At 32.9% G+C, this 21,588-nt stretch overlaps 1 protein-coding gene across 1 annotated transcript; it reads right to left on the bottom strand.

The window, feature by feature from the left end:
- Positions 1-984: 984 nt before the first annotated feature.
- LOC114329426 (WW domain-binding protein 2) lies at positions 985-20,100 on the bottom strand. Its single transcript, XM_028278523.2, has 7 exons — positions 19,826-20,100; positions 19,597-19,771; positions 19,378-19,537; positions 15,372-15,470; positions 13,914-14,168; positions 6,163-6,254; positions 985-1,995 (listed from the first exon to the last, which is right to left on the bottom strand). Exons 1-7 carry the CDS (start codon positions 19,879-19,881, stop codon positions 1,948-1,950), a joined length of 885 nt encoding a protein of 294 aa, XP_028134324.1. The 5' UTR covers positions 19,882-20,100; the 3' UTR covers positions 985-1,947.
- Positions 20,101-21,588: the final 1,488 nt, after the last annotated feature.

Consider the following 21,588-nt stretch of genomic DNA (forward strand, 5'->3'; position numbering starts at 1 on the left):
TGAATCTGTGATCCTTGTTGCTTGGTTAACCACCTGCTTTAGTCTGAGGCCTTTTATTACCTTTGTAACAAACTGTGTGGAATAATTACCAACATCTAACAAATCAACATTGAAGTCACCCAAACAAAGTATATGGTCGACCAATGGCAGTACAGAAGACAAAACAGTTTCAAAAACTTCAAAAAATGACTTATACAATGCTTCCTTGGGATTATAACAAACACCAACAGCTAATGTTTCATTTTTTAAAGATAGTTTTATCCATATTTGCTCAATCTCATTAGTTGATGGTATGGTCCTTTTCATAAGCATTTTTCAGTGCGTCACAAATGACAGAAAAAAAGGTAAGTCCGTAATAATAATTTATAACATTTATTCTAACATGACATTTTAGTTAAATCTGAGAGTTGCCACATTTTATTTGCAATTTGGCATAAAAACAAATCAATTGTGTTTATTGCATTTATAAAATGGTATTTTCTTTAATTTGTATAGTCTTATAAATTGTACAGATTATATTCGTAGATATATTATATAATTCGTATATCATTTTTTTCGGTTTTAGCGCCATCTATCGACAACTAGAATAAATGTTATAAATGTCTGTAATCACAGACGTGCCACTAGCGAAACATAAAGTTGTCTTGTATTTTCTCGTCATTGAGAGGGATTCCCATGTTATTACATTTTCTTTTCCACAGCTTGAGTACTTGTTCCAGATAAACTTTGAAAAGGGTTTTTTTGGGAGGTGGGAATCTTCTTAAGACCGTCTGGGAAGGTGTCCCAGGTGTGTCGGATTCACCCCCTCTTTTTCCAGCCGACGGGTATGGAACCGCTCTTAGCGAGCATATCTGACATGCGAGCATGTTCCACAAATTTGGAAAAGTGATCAATTCAATATTCTTGTAGTGTAGACTTTCATTTCATTGCATGAGTTATTAACAACTGTGGAATAAAAGGTTTATTAAATGACACAAAAAAAAATCGTTGTAACGATGTTTTTATTGAAATATACACGCCTTCATCTCAACAAAAATAATCAATATAAGCTAGTATTGAATATTTATATATACATATAAGTGGTTACTGCTATTATACAATACTTTAATAAATGCGGGATAACAACATACATAGTTTAGTTATATAGTAAAATGGCGTTTACAAACTCAACTTCTTTCCTTTTGTACATGCGACAAGGAGCGCTAGCCTTTTCTTTTAGAATCAATTTAGGTACAAAACCAAACAAGATTGAAGGCTGCCTTAGCTCACGTCAGATTTGAATTGAGTATTAGGCCTATATGGTATTAGTACAACAAGATAATGATTAAACAGCAACGAAATAGCCCCAACATTCTGTACCAGTACTAAACTGTGACTTGAACTATAGAAGTAATTTATAAAAAAATCTAGAAATAAAATATTAGAAACATTAACCCAACTCTAAACAATCGGATAAAAGATCCGCGCTAAAAACCTGTTTTTCCGGTATTCATTGAAAATGACACAATCTGTCAACAACGCAAACGGTAAAAATGGTAAATAAAAATTGCGACAAAATACTTATTAAATGATGTTTTTAAACATTACAAAGAGAAAAAACTCACCGTTAGATTTAAAGTAGTTTTATGAAGTAAATAGTCAAAGAAAGAAGTCCAGGAATATAACCTTAATTTTCGAGTTTGTAAACATCAGCATATTAATGAGAATAAAATTATATTTTCCTTCCTTTAATTACACAACAATGACAAAATATCACTTCAGTACCATTTTGTTTGATCAAAAGTCTAAATTAAATATATTTAATGTGCTGTGTTTGAGGAATGTCTCATCCTATACATCACTTCAAAGTGAACTTAACTAAAATTCTCAATAAACATTAAAAATAATAATATAATATATTTGCAAAAGCTCGCATTCTGTGCTCACTTCCAGTACGCCTGCAAGTGCTTACTGATCCTTCTTGTAGGTAGCTTGGCTGTAGGTGGGTGGACTTTCCTAAAAATAAGAAATGTATTGAAAATACCTCGAAAATACTCTTGAGTGAAATTCATATTTTTTGACATACCTCGTATAAAATTGATAAAATTTGATATAAGATGGTTGCATTTTAGGCTTTCGACTATGCAGAACATTTTATAAAGAATAACTTTTTTTCGTAAAATTAATATTATTAAAAGAGTTATCATAATAACTATGAAATATTGTTCAATTATTGAAATAAAAGAAAATAATGTTAGTTATCCATAATAGGGAACTTGCACATTTTTTTTATTAGATAATAATGTTCAGTTTTGTTTAAAAATGAGATTTCCAAAATTTCACGCTTCAAAAACTCGTAATAAATTAGAAATACATATTTAAAGTCTTTTGCGGTATAAAATAGTTCAAACGGCCCGTGACGTCACATAGTTTTGCATTAGTTTTGATTATGGTTATATTTCGCTGTGTCTAGGTACACGCTAACGTGTACGAAAATAAAAAAGTTAGGTAGACGCGAACTAAACTTCATCAAGTCAGTGACATCATTATTTAGCTTGCGCAGTGACTATATATTTTGGTACATGCTATTTTGATATGTTTAGTGTTTGTTTAATAGAAAAATATTTGTTACGGGAAGGGAAGCAGAACTATTCAGATGTTTCAAACTGAATTGTAATAAATCAATGTATATATATAAAAGTATATATTTAGGTTAGCAAAATAATTATATGTATTTAGTTGACATGACATGTAGGTACAAAATATTGTTAAAATAATTTTTATACGTAAGTGAATTATTATAATCAACTATTCTAAATACAAAATAAGCCACAATTTAACTAAAAAAATTATTTTATTAACGTTTCGACGTCAAAATCGGATGTCATTGTCAAAATACAAAAATTAGTCAGATTAAATAAATTATTAGAAAAAATTTTTTACTATGCAACAACATTTTTGTTTAATTTAATAATATTTTGTATTTTGACAACGACATCCGGTTTAGACGTCGAAACGTTAATAAAATCAATTTTTTAGTTTAATTGTGGCTTAGTTCCCATTTAGAATAGTTCATTACAAAAATGCCACAAAGATAATAGTTTCAGAACAAGTTAATTATTATTGTGAAAGCTTTAGGTCTTCCTTTTATTTTAATCTTGGACGGTAATACTATTTCATTTATAACTAAAAAAATATATATTAATTTATAGTCTCTTATCTTTTTCGTACTGTTTTAAAATGTTCTTAAACCCATTAAAAGAACTAAATAATTGTCCACACTCCATAGTTAATTTAAAAACAAACACTAAACAAATAAAAAATAAGAAATCACTGACACTCTAACTTTTTTATTTGCGTACACGTTAGCGTATATCTAGACATAACCTTATATTTAGGTACAGTAGAACCTCGATAAGTCGGCCCCCGATAACCCGGAAGTCCGCCTAACCCGGACCGATTTTCATCAGACAAACATTTCAACAATAAAAATGTATGTACAGTGGAACCCCGATAAGTCGGCCCCCGATAACCCAGAAGTCCGGCTAACCCGGACCGATTTTCATCAGATAAACATTTTGATTTTCAATATTTTGTATTTTTCAATTTAATTGTGGCTTATTTCCAATCAAAATAGTTAATTATCAGACAAACCTTTCAACAATAAAAATGTATGTAATATAATACTTGAGAGATAATGTGTACTTATGTGTGTAATTTGAACTATACGATATTAAAAATGACTCATAGCACACGCCGCAGAAACAACAGCCACCTGTCTGTAGTATCTATTCCTTTTTATTTCAAACTGTCAGCATTGTTTAGGAAAGACTATTTAAAAAATTCTTTTATAAACAATGGTCTTTAGTATTGTGTGTCTTGTATTGTTCGCTTCCATTTGCTTACGTTTGGGTTTGGTGTTTTTTTTAGTAATTTTAATGAGTAGGTACTGTGCATATTTATAAATATATTTCATGTTATTTCAATTCTAACGGAGTTTATCTGTAAGTATACCGTATTTTATTAATTTTTACAATATTCTCCGGCTATCTCGGATTTTCGATAACCCGGATCGGTCGCGGTCCCGATTAATCCGAGTTATCGAGGTTCCACTGTATTATGTTAAAACATTTTATCTGTAGCCGCTTCTGGAATGTCTTAAAAATATCTAGTTTCATTGATAAAACTTCCCTTCGACCATAATATAATATTTGAGAGGTAATGGGTATTTGTGTAATTTGAACTATACGATAGTAAAAATGACTCATGCACACGGCGGCGGCGGCAGAGTTACGTTCATTATCTCCGGCTATGGCAAACAACAGGCACCTGTTAATCCTTTATTTATTTTCAACTCTCTTTTAAAAAATTGTTTTTTAAACAATGGTCTTTCAAACAATGAAAGAGTCACTGTTCTTAAATTACATAGCATCGTTCCGATGGCAGACCAGACGAAATTGACACAACCGAAACTGACTGAGTTTTTTTACCTAGAAATGAACAATACTCTATATTGTCTATACTAAACTCTATACAACTATAGGTAAGTTAGATGTGTACTGTGCATATATATTTCATGTTACTTTAATTATAACGGACTTTATCTATAAGTATACCGTATTTTATTAATTTTTACCATGCTCTCCGGCTAACCCGGATTTTCGATAACCCGGATCGGCCGCGGTCCCGATTAATCCGAGTTATCGAGGTTCCACTGTATATTCTTCTTCTCCTTCTTTAGTTGATTGGCCTCCACCTACTTGGGTATTTGGCCAGCTCATCGTCGTGGAATAAGTCAAAAATATTTATATTCTAATGACATTTATCGTATGTCATTGTAATAATATATACCAGTTTGTTAAAATTGGAGTTTTATACTGTTTTTGAAGGAAAGGAACGAAGGTTTACTATTGAAAATAAAACCATTTTGTAAAAGTACAAATTTTCTATGAATAGTTCAAACGATCAAAAACACTTGTAACGTCACATAAATGTATTTTCTACTGACGTTTATAACGTCTAATTTAAAATTCTGTTTACTTTATTGGAAAAATGTAAACGTAAAACCAAGTGACGTCACGACGCTTTTTGGGCCACCTGTTTTAATTTGAATTTTTAATCGTCTTTAGGGGCCAAACGAAAGACAAACAAAACTTTTTTTATCTTTTATACATGTTTTAAATTATGTTCTGTTGCGATTCATAACATTTTTTTCGAATTTAAAAATTTATGCAAGTTCCCTATTTAAGAAAAATTTTCATTCAAATTTTTTTCAATTAGAAGGATGTAATTGCGTATTAGAATATAGTTCTTAATTTCAAACAACTTTTCATAATAACAATTTTCAATATTGTGAAAACTAATGCTACTTTACTCTTGAGCGAAATTCATATTTTTTGACATACCTCGTATAATATTCATCAAATTTGATATATGATGGTTGAATCTTATGATTTAGACCATGCAGAACTTTTTATGAAGAATAACTTTTTTGGTAAAATTAATAATAAAAAGTTTTTCATATGAAGGGTCAGGGGGAAGAACAATGAATGTCTATCTGGAAGGATTTTCGGTAAAATGAAAAACAAAGTTACATATTCATCGTGTTCTCTCTTGCGTCCAATCTTCTGACGTGTTTTAAGGCGATTCACACCGTTATTTCCCCTTGGCCATTCATAAGTTGATAGTACTCTTGCTAAGCTAACAGATTGCACAAGAATCGCAAAATGATCAAAACATTGACTGTGAATTTTCGTACATTTAGCATAATTATTTATACGGTTTTCGGCAATTATCAGAAAGAAAATTACTGTTATTTAACTTTATTTCGAGAAAATAAAATACATAATTTACAAAATGGTGTTAATCGTTGTAGATCTTCGATGAGAGAGAGAGAGAGAGGGACCTGCGTGCTTCGTGTGGACGTGGTGTGGACGTGTGTGATGATGGATCGACGCGCATGACGACGCGTTTTACATATGCGCACATATCAAATACACTGCTGCCCAAAAATATTAACTACACTGCTGTAAAAAATGTTTGTATATCGGGACGCAACATTGATATTCATCGTTTTTACCTCTGACCCTTCATAAGGTTCCAACTTACAGTGACATACTGTATAATTAAAGTATAAAATATCTAATAAAAATAAAGAAACTTACATACTAATTTCATACTTACAAAATAGGCTGGTGGAGGAGGAGCATAACCCTGTGGTGGTCTACTATTTTGATTATTGTAGGCCGATTGAGCAGCTTCATGAGCTTTGGCATCTGCGGAAAAATATAAAATATATAAAAACGTCCCCGTTTTTTCAATTCCACAAGCTTAGAATTTACTTCATTTATCATTCATTTAAAATGGTACATTAAAATCTTCACAGCAGCTTATGTGTAAGGAACCATCAGATATTTATAAGTGATTTGTAACCAACGAACTGTCAACACTGATGGAATGGCCCCGTCCCATTCCAACAGTGAAGCGAGATTGGCGCCAACATACAAGAGAGAGGTTCTAGAGAGACAGAGAATTTGTCAGGTAAAATTTGCTATAACTACCACCAGAGTTGCCAGATGTGATTTTATAAAACCCCCACTTAGAAACTGAAATTCCCTCAAATCACCCAAATTTAAATTTTTGCCGCATTTTAATAAATTAGTAGTAAATGTAAAGAACAGTAAACAAAAATTATACTACATATCAACAGAGGGCCCTGGAAATAATTCATAGGTCCTATCTTCTTCGATTATATGAGAGTATAATATTATACAGTTCTATGTGTACATTCGCAAATTTAATTTCCCATGACCCCTTAAGATCTTCCATAATTTTCACCCCATAAAATCTCCCAACCATTTCTGCTTAGAGAAGTTACCCTATTGGACCAAGACGCCGGAAAAAAAATATTTTAAGAAAACTGGTTCTTTAATACATTATTCCCTATGCTTCCTCGAACACCGTACCGGCCATCTGGCTACTGATACAGGTTGAGTTCATTACTGCGCAGCACATTTGTACATATAGTCTGGGCTGATTATCGGAGAATAGGCCATTTTTGGGAAAAGTTATTTACCAGCAATTTTATTGCTGGAATCGAATCTTATTATTGTATGTATTAATAATATAGGTATGCAAAGTCCGCAGATAGTGTGCTACTTTTTTTATAAACAAAATGGCGCCCGAAAATCGTGTTTTTTTCAATTTTTGCTCTATAACTCCAAAGATAGTAATAGATAGCAATAAAACTTGATAATAAAAATTGTAGCCAACTTTCAGCTTTACATTACGAAATTAGTTAGAATGTTACAGGGTGTTACAACCAATCTTATGTTTTTTTTTAAATGAACACCCTATATTTTATTTTATATTCGAAATTCTCTTAACTTTCCCATCACAAAAATATAAAGGTTTGTTATGTTATATATTGCTTTTACAAAGTTATAACCAATTTTTTATGAAAAACGTAACAAGTTCAGCTCTCTGTATAAATAAAAATAAGCACAACAGCAATGGTTTATTGGTGCTAAATTTTTTTGTTGATTGTCAAAATTTATAAAAATGGTTGATATTGCTCATTTTCCTTATATCGAATACAGGGTGAGTCAAAACGCAAGTAAATTATTTTCTCAGAAATTTTAAATGGAACACCCTGTATTTTATATCACCATCGAAAAGTATCATTACCGTACTTTAATTTTTGTATAATATTCCCTATGCCTAAATTTGTTAGTTTTCGAGATATTTTCATTTTTCGGAGCAAATTATTAATTAAGGTGTTCTATTTAAAATTACTGAGAAAATAATGTACTTGCGTTTTGACTCACCCTGTATTCGATATAAAGAAATTTAGCAATATCAACCATTTTTATAAATTTTGACAACCAACAAAAAAATATGGCACCAATAAACCATTGCTGTTGTGATTATTTTTATACAGGGAGCTGAACTTATTACTATTTTCGTAGAATATTGGTTATAACTTTGTAAATACCCTGTATAACATAACAAACCTTTATATTTTTGTGATGGAGACGTTAACAGGATTTCGAATATAAAATAAAATATAGGATGTTCCATTTAAAAAAACATAAGTTTGGTCTGCCACTATGATATCGAACACCCTGTAACATTCTAACTAATTTTGTAATGTGAAGCTCAAAGTTGGCTACAAGTTTTGTTATTAACTTTTATTGCTATCTATTACTATAGCGGATCTACTAAGCTTAATCACACTAATCAATCACCCTGATTTTGTATTTACCTGTACAGGTGTGCTGCGCAGTAATAAACGCAACATCTATCAGCAGCCAGATGGCCGCTACGGTGTTCGAGGAAGCATAGGGAACAATATATGAAAGAATCAGATGTCTTAAAATAGTTTCTCGAAAACGTTGCTCTTAGACCATATACGCTTTTAAATTACTCCAAAATTGTGGGAAAATACACCAATCTGACAACCCTGACATACCTGACTAGCACTGTCAATTTGTTTGTTTACGAAAGATGGCGATTATCTTCCCTCCTTTACCTGATTATCTTCTATCTCATCCTGGCGCCATTAAATTCGCTTCATGGCGACTCCATCAGTGTTGACAGTTCGTTGTTTGTAACACAAAATAACACTGACAAAATGATAAATATACCATGACAGAAGAAGACGTCAGAATTAAAAAGTTAGGTAAGCATTCAGCTTTATCAACCTCGATAATCTTATTTATTAAGCAGAAAGAATGTGACCTTTTCCGCTGGGAAGATTGACATGGAGGGGATATGACATGTCGATAGTGCTTCTCATGGTGGCATAATTTGTAAGCCGTCCTCACAGGCGATAAATTCAGTTCTTTTTCTTCACTATATTTTCTTACCTTAGTAAATAATAGAATCTACCTCTTCTTTTCAACCAGATCCTTTGGAAACACAAAGAATCCTTCTTTCACTATATAATAGTGTTTACTCTGAGAAGATATTTAAGAAAGCTTTGGAAGGCACCTGGGATGGTATTATTATAAACGAACAATGTATAAATAACCTGCGATACGCTGATGACACGGTCATTCTGGCAGATAATGCTGAAGCAGTGCAACGCCTAATGGACCAAGTAACGACAGCCTGTAGAGAATTTGGAATGAAATTGAATACAAAGAAGACAAAAACGATAATCATCAGCAAGTACCAAAATAGAAGGGTGAAGGTCAATGTCGACGGAACAGATCTGGAAAGAGTAACAAGGATAACGTATCTTGGAGTAATCTTGATAAAACTTATGACCACTCACTAGAGAAAAGAACACATCTGGAAATGCACATACAGTGTTTTACAAAATGCAAAAAGTTCTATGCAACCGCCAGCTGGGTATCTAATTGAGAACTAGAATAATTAAATACTATGTTTTCTCCACCTTGCTCTATGGCAGTGGTGCTCAAAGAGTCGATCGCGATCGACCGGTCGATCGCCAAAGTTTTTGAAGTCGATCGCGATTCACGGAAAAATACAAATGGAAAAGATATTATGTCTGCTATCAAAGAAGTCCCGTTGTAACGTCCAACGGTTACTACCATGCGGCTATCTCAGCAATGTTCAATAGTTAACGTGAAACGCTCTATAGACGTATCTAAATCATAGGAAAGATTTGGAAAGCAAAGTTAAAAGTGATACTATGAAGTGAACTTTTCTTTGCAATTTGACGACTCAACTGATATTAATGATAGCGCCCAGTTGTGTATTTTTATTCGGATGGTATTTTCTAATATGTTTTCTAAAGAAGAATTGTTAACAACTCCTCTGAAAGAAAAAAATGGCGGAGAAGATATATACAACGTTTTGTTTTTTAATTTTGTAAAATAACAGGAGCTACCGATTTACAAACTAGTGTGTATTACAACAGATGGTGCATCATCCATGACTGGCGTTAACAATGGATGTGTTGCAGTGTGTCAAGCTAACAATGACTTTCCATCATTTTTTCATTTCATTGCATCATTCACCAGCAAGTTTTGTGTTCCAAAATTTTAAATATGAAAGACGTCATGAAGATGACAACAAAAATTATGAATTCAATCAGGGCGCGAAGCTTGCAACGACGTTTTTTTTAAAGCGCAGTTGAAAACTAGCGACTCTGCGGAACACACTGATTTACTTTTGTATACAGATGTGAGGTGGTTGAGCCGTGGAAAATTTTTAGATGGGTTCCAGGAGTTACTTTTCGAAACAATTTGTTTTCTAGAAGAACGAGGGAACGACACTCATCTACTTCAAAACCAAAAAATGGCTGAGTGATCTGGCTGTCGTATCAGATTTAGCAAATCATTTGAACCTTTCTAATTTGGAACTACAGGATAAAAATAAAACAATTATTATCGATGTGATGAGCACAGTACCTATATTCTTTTATCGACAAGTTGAAATTATTGATTAATCAAATGAACAGAAAGGATTTAAACAACTTTCCATCGTGGAAAAAAGAGTAACCCTCATTTGAATTATGTTTATTATTAGGAGACTGAGCTGCAAGCAGTTCGTAGTGAGTTTGATAGACGCTTCGCTGATTTTAAAAAACACATATATTGTAATATTTATGTCTAATCAATTTTCTTGTGAACAGATGAAAAAAATTGCCACTGAAATCTCCATTACTTTCAATTTGATTCAATCAGCTAATTTCCGTCCAAAATGAGGTACTGAAAATAATATATCTTCAATCCAGAGCGACCAATACAAAATTGTTTTGCCTTTTATATCGCCAGACAAATATCCGTCTTTGAGGCAAGTAGCTCTGCAGTTCACAGCATTTTTGGATCAACATACTTGTGTCCGCATTCTCCGTGAATGTGAAAATGTGTCCGTGAAAATCTGCATTTCCCCAAATTAAGGTAGTAAAAATAAATATTTCTCCATAATATGAAAAACTTGTGGATGATACGCAGTGCCATGCATCAACATCCAAATAAAATTAAGATGAAAGACATGATTTTAATTACGACTCTCTGTAGTTACAACGTTTTATCAAATAGAAAGGTGCAATAAAGTGTTTCATTTTCAAAATTGTTTTTTTTTACTATCAGTCGAACGTTGGAAGCTTGAAGTTTATGTGGTAGATCCCACGCAGTCTAAGTCTGAGCACCACTGCTCTATGGTGTTGAAGCCTGGACAATGACAGAAGCCACACAAAAAAGAATCCATGCATTCGAACTCTGGTGCTACCGTAAAATGCTCAGAATATCCTACATGAGCCATACGACAAATACGGAAGTCTTGCGGTGGAGGAACAAGGACAGAGAGCTTATGCTTATCATAAAAGAACGGAAAACACAATATTTTGGTCACATCGTAAGAAATCAAAAATATGAACTGCTCCAACTTACAATCGAAGGCAAAATCAATAGCAAAAGGGGACCAGGAAGAAGACGCAACTCTTGGCTTAAAAATCTACGACAATGGACCAATATGACCTCCATAGAGCTATTCAGGGTGGCTGCAAATAAGATTAAATGGGCAAATGTAATGGCCATTTTCCTTAAGGATAAAGCACCGTAAGAAGAAGAAGGTCATGACATCCAAATTTCCAGGAACAATCAAATTGCTGAACTGCAAAGAAGAATTACTTTAGCATGGGCCGCATATAGAGCTCTATCAGACATCTTCAATAAATCTTAAATTCTCTCTCATGGGGAATACCCTACTATTCTAAATAAAATCTCAAACTCAGAAATAAATTTTACATCAGGGATGGAAATCAATTTATTTGGTATTTATGAAAACATTTATCAAGATCTTTATCTTCTCGGAGCATAATAATAGGGGGAATATCCCATCATATATCTGCCACCTGGTACATAACCTCCAGGTGTATTTGGATACCTAACAGGGACATACCGAACATTCCTGTAGTCAGGAATGCTTCTATAGACATTGGGTCTTTGATAGGGAACCAGAGCCCCTAAAACAAATATGAATATGTAGATCTAAATATTATCTGGAAAAATATATCAAATGCAGTATTGAATTGCTAATTAGAAGAAGAAATAATCAAACTAGAAAATTTCAGGAACGAATCAACAAAATGTATTTGCAAAAAATCAAAAAATTCTTAAACAAAGGAAACACATAAAAAACTGTGAGAAAGAATGTATTACAGTTGTTAAGACACCTTAGCACTGAGAATCATAAATGTAAATGAAAAGCTGACAACAAAAACACCTTGGTTGACCAATATATTGCCTTCATATTAAATAAAAATGCAAAGAAAAGAAGAACATAAATAACTAAAAGGATAAAGAGCCTGCCATTAAGAATAATAGCAGAATACAAAATACTGAAAGAAAAAAAACATGTAGCGAAACAAAGGTTCGATGTCAAAAAATGGTATAAACAGTGGAAATCGAACCATAATTCCCAAAGATCTAGAAAATAAATCAAAGAAAACCAGAAATAAAAAAAAAGAATGTGTGTGTACTTTGTACGCACGTAAGAAGTTATACTTCTATCATAATATAATCTAACTTCATATTATGATTTCAACGAAATCAATATACCTATCTATCTACTTTAAACAGTTTTTTTGTATTGTATTTAAATATTAAACTAATTTTAGAAAGAACAAAAAGAATACAGTCGAACCCGCTTATTGGAATAGCCTTCGTGCCAAGCCAAAGTATTCCTATAACAGGGATATTCTAATAACCGATCATATGTGCATAGTAAAAACGTTTTGGGACCTCAAATTTTTATTCCTTTAGCCGGAATATTCCTTTAACCGGTATTCTAATAAGCGGGTTCGACTGTACCAAAAATAAAAAAAAAGGATATGACTTTGTCAGGATTCGAACCTCTCGATCCCTAGGCGAATGCTCTACCGATCAGCTACCACCGCTTTTGTATTCAGTCGATCATTTCTCGGACATAATTACAATCACGGTGACAGATACATTAATTGAAAATAAACATTTTCAACAGTTTCAATAATACTTATAAGGAGGAAGACAAATCCACAGACATAAAAATTATAATAAATATATTTACTAAAACCACTAATAATATATTCTTTTCAAGCACACCTTATTTGCGCTACATAACTTAAAAGATGTAGCGACTAATACCATACTGTTGGTGTGCGCATGCGCCAGGGAATGTAAAAATTCACCCTCGTGCCTAAAGAAATATAACTTCAAAAAAACAAAAACAACAACAAGAACAAATGGAAACAGATAAGGCTAGAAATATTACTGTGATAAGACATTTTCATATTAGAAGAACTTTTGAAGAAGGCACATTAAAAACGTTAACATATTATACCTTAATAAAATATAAAATCGATGTTTAGATTATTAGGGTATTTTGGTGAGCTTGGCTCAAAACTCACAAATTAAAGGAGGTAGATGTAGAGACTGCTTAAGAAATAATAAAGTACCATAAAATAGCATTTAATTACAATATTAAAATACAGGATATTCCATTTCACTCGTTCAATGCCCATACTGTAAACAGACCTCAACTGAGGTGCCGAACTCATAATGGTTCATTTAGTAACATAATACCACCGCCAACATTCATGCGTCGTCGGTACCCTCTATGAAACCATTGTGCCGACACACTGTCGACGTGGGCACCGAACCTGGAAAAACATTGATGTGGCTGTACATAACTCTTTTTGCCACTTTGTGTAGTTACTGTAATGGTCACCTTCCAATTCACATGCCGTATACTCATGTCTACTTGTAATATTAACACATTGCGTGCCACTCTTTAATTGGGTTACTACTCTCAGGGGCCACTGATATCCACGACAATGAAAGTTAGTCATACGTGTATATCAAAAATGAGCGACGTGGCCCCTGGCGAAATATCTGTGTCTATCATATATGAGCGACGTGGCACTCAATGTGTTAAAAGTGTATTGTGCTATATTAATTGAAATAAAATAAATATAAATATACCTGCGGCACTAGCAAATTGTGGTGGTTGTTGAAAACCAGCTGCCCCAGCAGAACTCTGACCGCCATAACTAGCTGGTCCAGGATACATTGGTGGTCCTTGGGAATAACCAGGGGGGCCTTGTGGAGGTCCATAGCCATTGGGTTGGTAGCCGGGTACTATTCCCGGGTATGGTGGGGGAGCATCAGTCATGAAGACACCATCAGTAGGTGGATGTTGTGGGAATACATTGGTGGGAGGCATCCAACCATAATAGCCTAACAGATATAGTGAAAATAAGAAAAAAATTAAAATTAGAGTACAACATATTTAGTATTTACTGGTTTACAGTGAGTTTCTGTCAAATGTCTTGGATAGTAGTGGTGAAGTATACAGTATATATTATACTGACTTTTCTAAGGCATTTGATAGGGTAAATCATACAATTTTATTGGATAAGCTGATAGCAAATAGAGAAACTTGCAGTCAGATCTGTCCAGTCTTGTGGACCGGTGTGAAAGAAATTGCATGGATTTAAATCCAAACAAATGCTGTTCTATGTATTTCTCTAAAAGGCGTTTCCCATTGGCTTTTTCCTAAGCAATTTTTGACACCATCTTAATCAATATGTCAGTTACTAAGGATCTTGGAGTCTTATTTGATAATGCTCTATCCTTCAAATTTCATACCTCAGAGATTGTTTCTAGAGCCCTTAAAATGGTTGGCTTTGTCGAGAGATGTACAAGAGATTTCACAAATCTCTCGGCAATCCGTCTATTGTATTGTTCATTGGTCAGACCCCTTTTGGAATATGCTTCTTCAGTCTGAAATCCTCTCTATACATGCCATGTACATAAATTAGAACAAGCGCAAAGAAGATTTTTGCGGTACTTGGCCTTTAAGGCTGGATTGGCTCCCCCTCATAACTACCATTACAACTATGATTCACTTCACACGAGATTTTCTCTCTCTCCTCTTCAGACTCGTAGGCAATGTAGGGACTTACAGAATCTTTACAAAATTTTTAATGGTATTGCTGATTGCCTAGATCTACTGTACTCCATTGGTTTAGCAATTCCGTCAAGGAACACTAGATTTCACCAAATATTTCATCAACTTTTATGTAGAACTAATGTAAAGCATAATAGTTTTAGTTCAAGGTCTGTAAGGACAGCCGGTAACTTATCTCCAAACATTGATTTCAGTGTAACTCAAAGACGCTTTATGTGCTTTATTAAGGATTATAACGCTTAGGGTAGAAATTTATAAGTATCTAGGTGATTTAGTGTTAAGTGGCCAAATAAGTGTCATTGTTTAATATTGTCTGTGATATGTTATAATTTTGTAATTTAATTAAGTGTATTTACATATTTTTATAATCTATTTTGAGGTCATAACGTATATTTTAGCTTTTAAATTATTTTGTAATAATAGGTAAGGCCCGTAGATAAATAAATAAAATGTTTAGCTTCTTAGCTTACCTTGTGATGCAGCAGCGTAGGATGGAGGTGGAGCTGCATACCACTGGGTCTGAGGAGGAACATATGGAGGAGGGGCATCGTAACCACCACCTCTGGAGGCTATGTAAAAGAAGAAAAAAATGTTTTATTCCACTCAAACAGGTGTTCAAACCAACTACAATAATATAATGTAGTACATACCATCATCCTCTGATATATCTGAGCCTATGGCTGCAAATATAAATGAGAAATACTGTGTTATAGAGACTGGGGTAATTGTCAATTAGTTTAAAAAATTTAAGATGCCTTTATCACATCAAATTTTTTATATACAACAAATAAAGTCATAAATATTTAAAGGATAGTAAGTGTTTTTCCTTATTTTTATTGATTTTACCTTTTCCTATACGTAAATTGTCAAAATATTATTTTTATACATTGTTTTCATACATTTTGTTTTCATACTAAACAATTGTTTTTACCAATATTACATAAGCATAACTTTACAGGGAGGTTCATTGCAAACAGAGGCACTTCAATTCATTTTTGTCATGGATACAAATAAAGTGGAACCCCGATAAGTCGGCCCCCGATAACCCGGAAGTCCGGCTAACCCGGACCGATTTTCATCAGATAAACATTTTGATTTTCAATATTTTGTATTTTTCAATTTAATTTGGCTTATTTCCCATCAAAATAGTTAATTATCAGACAAACCTTTTAACAATAAAAATGTATGTAATATAATATTTGAGAGATAATGTGTATGTGTGTAATTTGAACTATACGATATTAAAAATGACTCATAGCACACGCCGCAGAAACAACAGCCACCTGTCTGTAGTACCTATTCCTTTTTATTTCAAACTGTCTTAGCATTGTTTAGGAAAGACTATTTAAAAAATTCTTTTATAAACAATGGTCTTTAGTTTTCACTGTTCTTAAATAACATTACATCGTTGTGACTGTATTGTGTGTCTTGTATTGTTCGCTTCCGTTTGTGTTTGGTGTTCTTTTTAGTAATTTTAATGAGTAGGTACTGTGCATATTTATAAATATATTTCATGTTATTTCAATTCTAACGGAGTTTATCTGTAAGTATACCGTGTTTTATTAATTTTTACCATATTCTCCGGCTATCTCGGATTTTCGATAACCCGGATCGGCCGCGGTCCCGATTAATCCGAGTTATCGAGGTTCCACTGTACAATACTTTTAAATAAAAAATAATATACAATGATGAGCGTGCTAATAACCGGCAAAATAACGCAAATGATGGAAAACATATAAAGTTGTGAGATAAAAAGAAATGAAACTAATGGAGGTGGAAAATTTAGTGATAAAAACTTATACATTTACATTCTATTTATTGTATCAGACGAGTTTGGCAACCGCCACTGTGGCAGTGACAGTTTTAGTTGACATACTTCTCTGATCCATCTAAAGATGGTAAACAATAAATAGAATGTAAATTTATAGGTTTTTCTCGCTAAATTTCCCACCTCCACTAGTTTCATTTCTTTTTATCTCACAACTTAATATGTTTTCCATCTTTTGTATTATTTTGTTGGTTATTAGCGTGCTCATCGCTGTATATCATAACCTTTTCTGAATGTAAAAACCCTTCTACAGAAGATACTTCTGATTTGTTTTAATTGTAGACTTTAGCGCAATTTATTGGTTGAATATATTAAAGGTGTCAGGTTTTGGTATACAGTAGAATCCCGATTATCTATGCAAAGATTACCTGAGCTACCTACGTGCTGTGATTTTCCATTATTCAAATTGCATTTGTGAGGTTTTATTGAAATAACGTTACCATAAATTACTCTACAGAAAACTTAACACTCCATAAGGGAGATCTATAAAGCTATATTGATAGCAAAATTGCCTAGGGAATTCCTGGAAATTATTAGCTTGTAATCTGCTAATGTCATCTGTTAATGTTTTTAGTTTACTATTCCGTTTGGTTGTACATTCATAAGTTTATTATTTTGTTAACGATAAAACAAAGAAAACTCGAATATTTGGGTCACCTGATGAGAGTGCATAAATATGCATTACTTCAAAATATAATGAAAGGAAAAATAGAAGGAAAACGGAATCCAGGCCATAGAAGAATGTCATGGTTGCAAAACTTGACAGTATTTTGACGGTATTTTACTGTAATTGGGGTTATCCCGTTGATAAATAAATACATATGCTTCTGAGTGCTACAATGAATGTGTGAGATTTAGTTGTGTGCTAGAGAAGAGTAGCTACTCTGCTATATTCTTAACAGGTGTTTCCAAAATGGCAAATACTAGTGTTAAAAGATAAGAAATATTTTATCTATTAAAAACACTAGGTATTTTTAATGCAAGTGAAAACGTGAACATGCTGCATCCTTATCACAAATCTATGAAGTTCACAAGCAAACAATATACCATATCAATTATTAAAAAGTGAATCTACAAAATTTCTTATCTCAGTCTGACTCTTTTAAAAACATAAATTATCAGCAAGGAAGTCATTGAAAGAATCTTTTGTCATTGAAGTCATTGAAAAGCACAGACTTAAAAATACTTTTTTTCTGTTATGTTTTTTTTATGAAATAAGTTAGTTTGAAATTATGAGATTTATTTTTTCTGGTATCTTTTTATGGTAGATATATACTATTATATACTCACGGACAAAAATATTGCATACGCATGTGGAATGCCTTTTTTTGTGCTGCTATCCTTAACCCCCCTGTATCATAGGAATACGATTTCTCTTCCGAATGCGATGTTTTAAAGTATCATAAATGCTTTAATCGGATTTAAATCTGATCTGGGCTATATGCTTGCCAGTATAATTTTTAAATTGAATCACATCAAGGTAAGTTTTGACTATGCTAACGATGAAGAGGTGCATTAGCACGAATATGTCATATCCAATATGGCTTTCAATTGGCAAAACATGATCTTCTAAAATGTTTTCAATGTACATATTAGTTGGCATTCACCTAATCACCTCCATGTGTTCGGTACACGTACATCCTTTGAAAGCAATACCACTTTGTAGCACTATGTAGTCACCACCAAAACTAACGCTCTGTATGAGGTTACAACTGACATATTGTTTGCCAACTCATCTGTAGACAAAGTTTTGTAAATCTATGTAACCTCATACAGGGGGTTAATTTTGGTGGTGGCAGCATAGTGCTATGGAGTGGTATTTCTTGGACAGGAGAGACTGAACTTGTGGTGGTGATTGGGTGAATGACAGCTGATATGTACATTAACAACATTTTAGAAGATCGTGTTCTACTATTTGCCAGCCATATTGGATAACAAATTCGTATTAATGCACCATGACCTAGGTGTTCATGTCTGTAGAATAGTGAAACTTACCTTGAAGAGATTCAATTTAAAAATTATATTGGCTACCAAATAGCCCACATTAAATTTAAATCCGATTATACCATTTATATGATACAATAAAACATCGCATTCGGAAAAGAAATCATATTTCTCTGGCACTTGGGCAGCACAAAAAAATTATTTTACATGTTGATTTCAAAATATGCACAATATTTTTGTCTGTGAGTGTATATATTATGTTGTACATAAAATATGTATCTATCACATCTGGTCCTGTGGAGCACTGATAATTGGGGTACTACTGTAGTTAGTTTTCTTTATAAATTTAATTTGAAACTTTCTTAACATAATAATTTTGGGATCTGCCTATTTACATTGGTAAAAATACTGTTTCCATTTCTAGCTGTATTAAGCTGCTAATATCGCTGAACAATTATTTGATAAAAGTAACATTCTGTAGACCAATTATCTAATTGAAAATAATGACAATCTGTAGCCAGTTATGTTTTTTTATAAATTATATTAAAAAACAAAAAAGTTAGCAGCAATTTAAATTGTTAAATAAAATTATTATCTATAAATAGAATATGAATAACATTTGCATCCCAATTAAAAATTTATCTTACAAAGTACCAAATGTGTCATCTTTATGGAAATGAAATGGAAAGTGAAAAAGAACTTACCAAAATGTGCTGCCCTAAGCAGAGCCTGTCCAAACTCAATGGCCCCTCCATGCTTGAAGGTCATCTTAAACTTGGCCTCACCGATCCAATTGCCATTTGGCTGCGCTCGAACCTTTCCCTTTATGTAATTGGCTCCAAAAACTGGTTGTTCTATCTCGACCTGAGAAAATTATATACTAATATAGTACCAATGTTTTAATTGCAATAAAAATTTCGTACCTCACTGAGCGTTACAAAGGGAAAGCTGAAACTGAGCATCTCATCCGCACTAGATTTGTTAAGGAAAATGACTCTGTGTGTTGTTAGATAAATAGAGCCCTTCTTGACTCCATAGAAGGCATTTCCTTGTTGACCACTCCATTCTATGCCTACACCGTCTGAATATAATAAAATCCTGCAATAACATAATTTTAACAATAATATCAGATTGCACAATGTTTGTACTTACTGTTCTCCATTATGGATTAGCACTCCTCCGTTTAAATGTGCCGTATTTAACGACATTTTGGCGATATTTTTTTATTGCCGCACAAAATCACTAGTTAATTTTTTATTTATTGTAAAAATTCTGGAAAAATTATCGATGTATTTATGAGTAATGATGTCATGAATAGTCATGACATATATGACGTTTATTGGTTAAACGTCATGAAAAACTGTCAAAGTCATTGTCAACGCAAATTTTAAATTCAGAAATTTTTTACACAGAAAATTTAAAAAGAGCAATTCTATGGCAATTATTAAATGTACTGGATTAAAGAATTAGCTATGTAAATATAATTAATGATTACAAAGAGGTAACGATGTAAACTATATTTTTTTTAACCACTGTAATGTGGTTTGCTTATTACGTGGCGTATGATGAAACAGGTTTTTGAAGCATTTTTGTATTTTACTTTGTTCAAAAATTAGTTGGAACCAATGACGTAAAATTGTGTTTAATGAGTGTTCTTACATCAATTGTTTAATTACATATCTCTCTTTTTATTTTGGTTTCTTCTCATCTCATACCTCCAATTATAAATTTACACCTTCTATGGTTTGTTTTTAAACTGGGAGTACCTAAACCAAAAAGACAGATTCACACCCAAGAAAGTCAGTAGAAAAATCACCAAATACATCTTCTTTTTTGGTTGACCATGTCGGCCTTCGACGGTAATCCATAAATACAGTGGAACCCCGATAAGTCGGCCTCCGGTAACCCGGAAGTCCGGTTAACTCGGACCGATTTTCATCAGACAAAACAAACATTTTTTCAGTTTGACTGAGTTTTTTTACCAATAAATGAACAATACTGTATACAACTGTACGTAGTTTAGATGTACTGTGCACATAGGCGCCTATACCCATGGGTAGGGGGGCCGTGGCCCCCCTAGCTTTTCGGATGCTTTAAACTATAATATATTGTTATCCATAGTGTACAAAATGTTATGTGCGAAATCTTCACGTCTGGCCCCCCTGAAAATTATTATATGGGCGCCCATGACTGTGCATATCATATGTATTTCACGTTTTTGCAATTATAATGGGGTTTATCTGTAAGTATACTATATTTTAGTAATTTTTACCATATTCTCAGGCTAACCCGGATTTTCGATAACCCGGATCGGCCGCGGTCCCAATTAATCCGACTTATCGAGGTTCCACTGTATTATATTATACTATAGTTGGTTTTTTAATCAAGTAGAGTAAACTAAAAAGACAGATTCACACCCAAGAAAGTTACTAGAAATTTCACCAAATTAATCTTCTTTTTTCGTTGATCATATCAGCTTTCGATGATAATCCATACATATTATATTATACTAACACATCGCTAAAGAGTTCTAAAAACAACTGTTTTTATATAAAAAAAGACTAAAAATCTAAAAATGAAAGGAATAATGCAGAAAACACAAATATCGCCGATATACTTAATTAACCTATAAAATGGCAGAAGTGCCAAAATTTCATAAATGTCATTAGTGTCAAAATCTAATAACAGTGGAGTAAACTTGCCTGCGGTTGGACCAATTACAAACAAGCATTACGGCGCGGTAAATTTGAATCACTCCTCTTGGTTAAAAAACAAACAATAATACGTTGCTAAAGAGTTCTAAGAATAACTGTATTTTACAGTTTTTAAAAAAATCTACAAATTAAAGGAATAACGCAGAAAATACAGAAAAATCCCTGATATAACTTAATTAACCCCTGATATGCCAATAGTGT

Source organism: Diabrotica virgifera, chromosome 8 (assembly GCF_917563875.1).
Source record: "Diabrotica virgifera virgifera chromosome 8, PGI_DIABVI_V3a".
Taxonomy (NCBI): Eukaryota; Metazoa; Arthropoda; class Insecta; order Coleoptera; family Chrysomelidae; genus Diabrotica; species Diabrotica virgifera.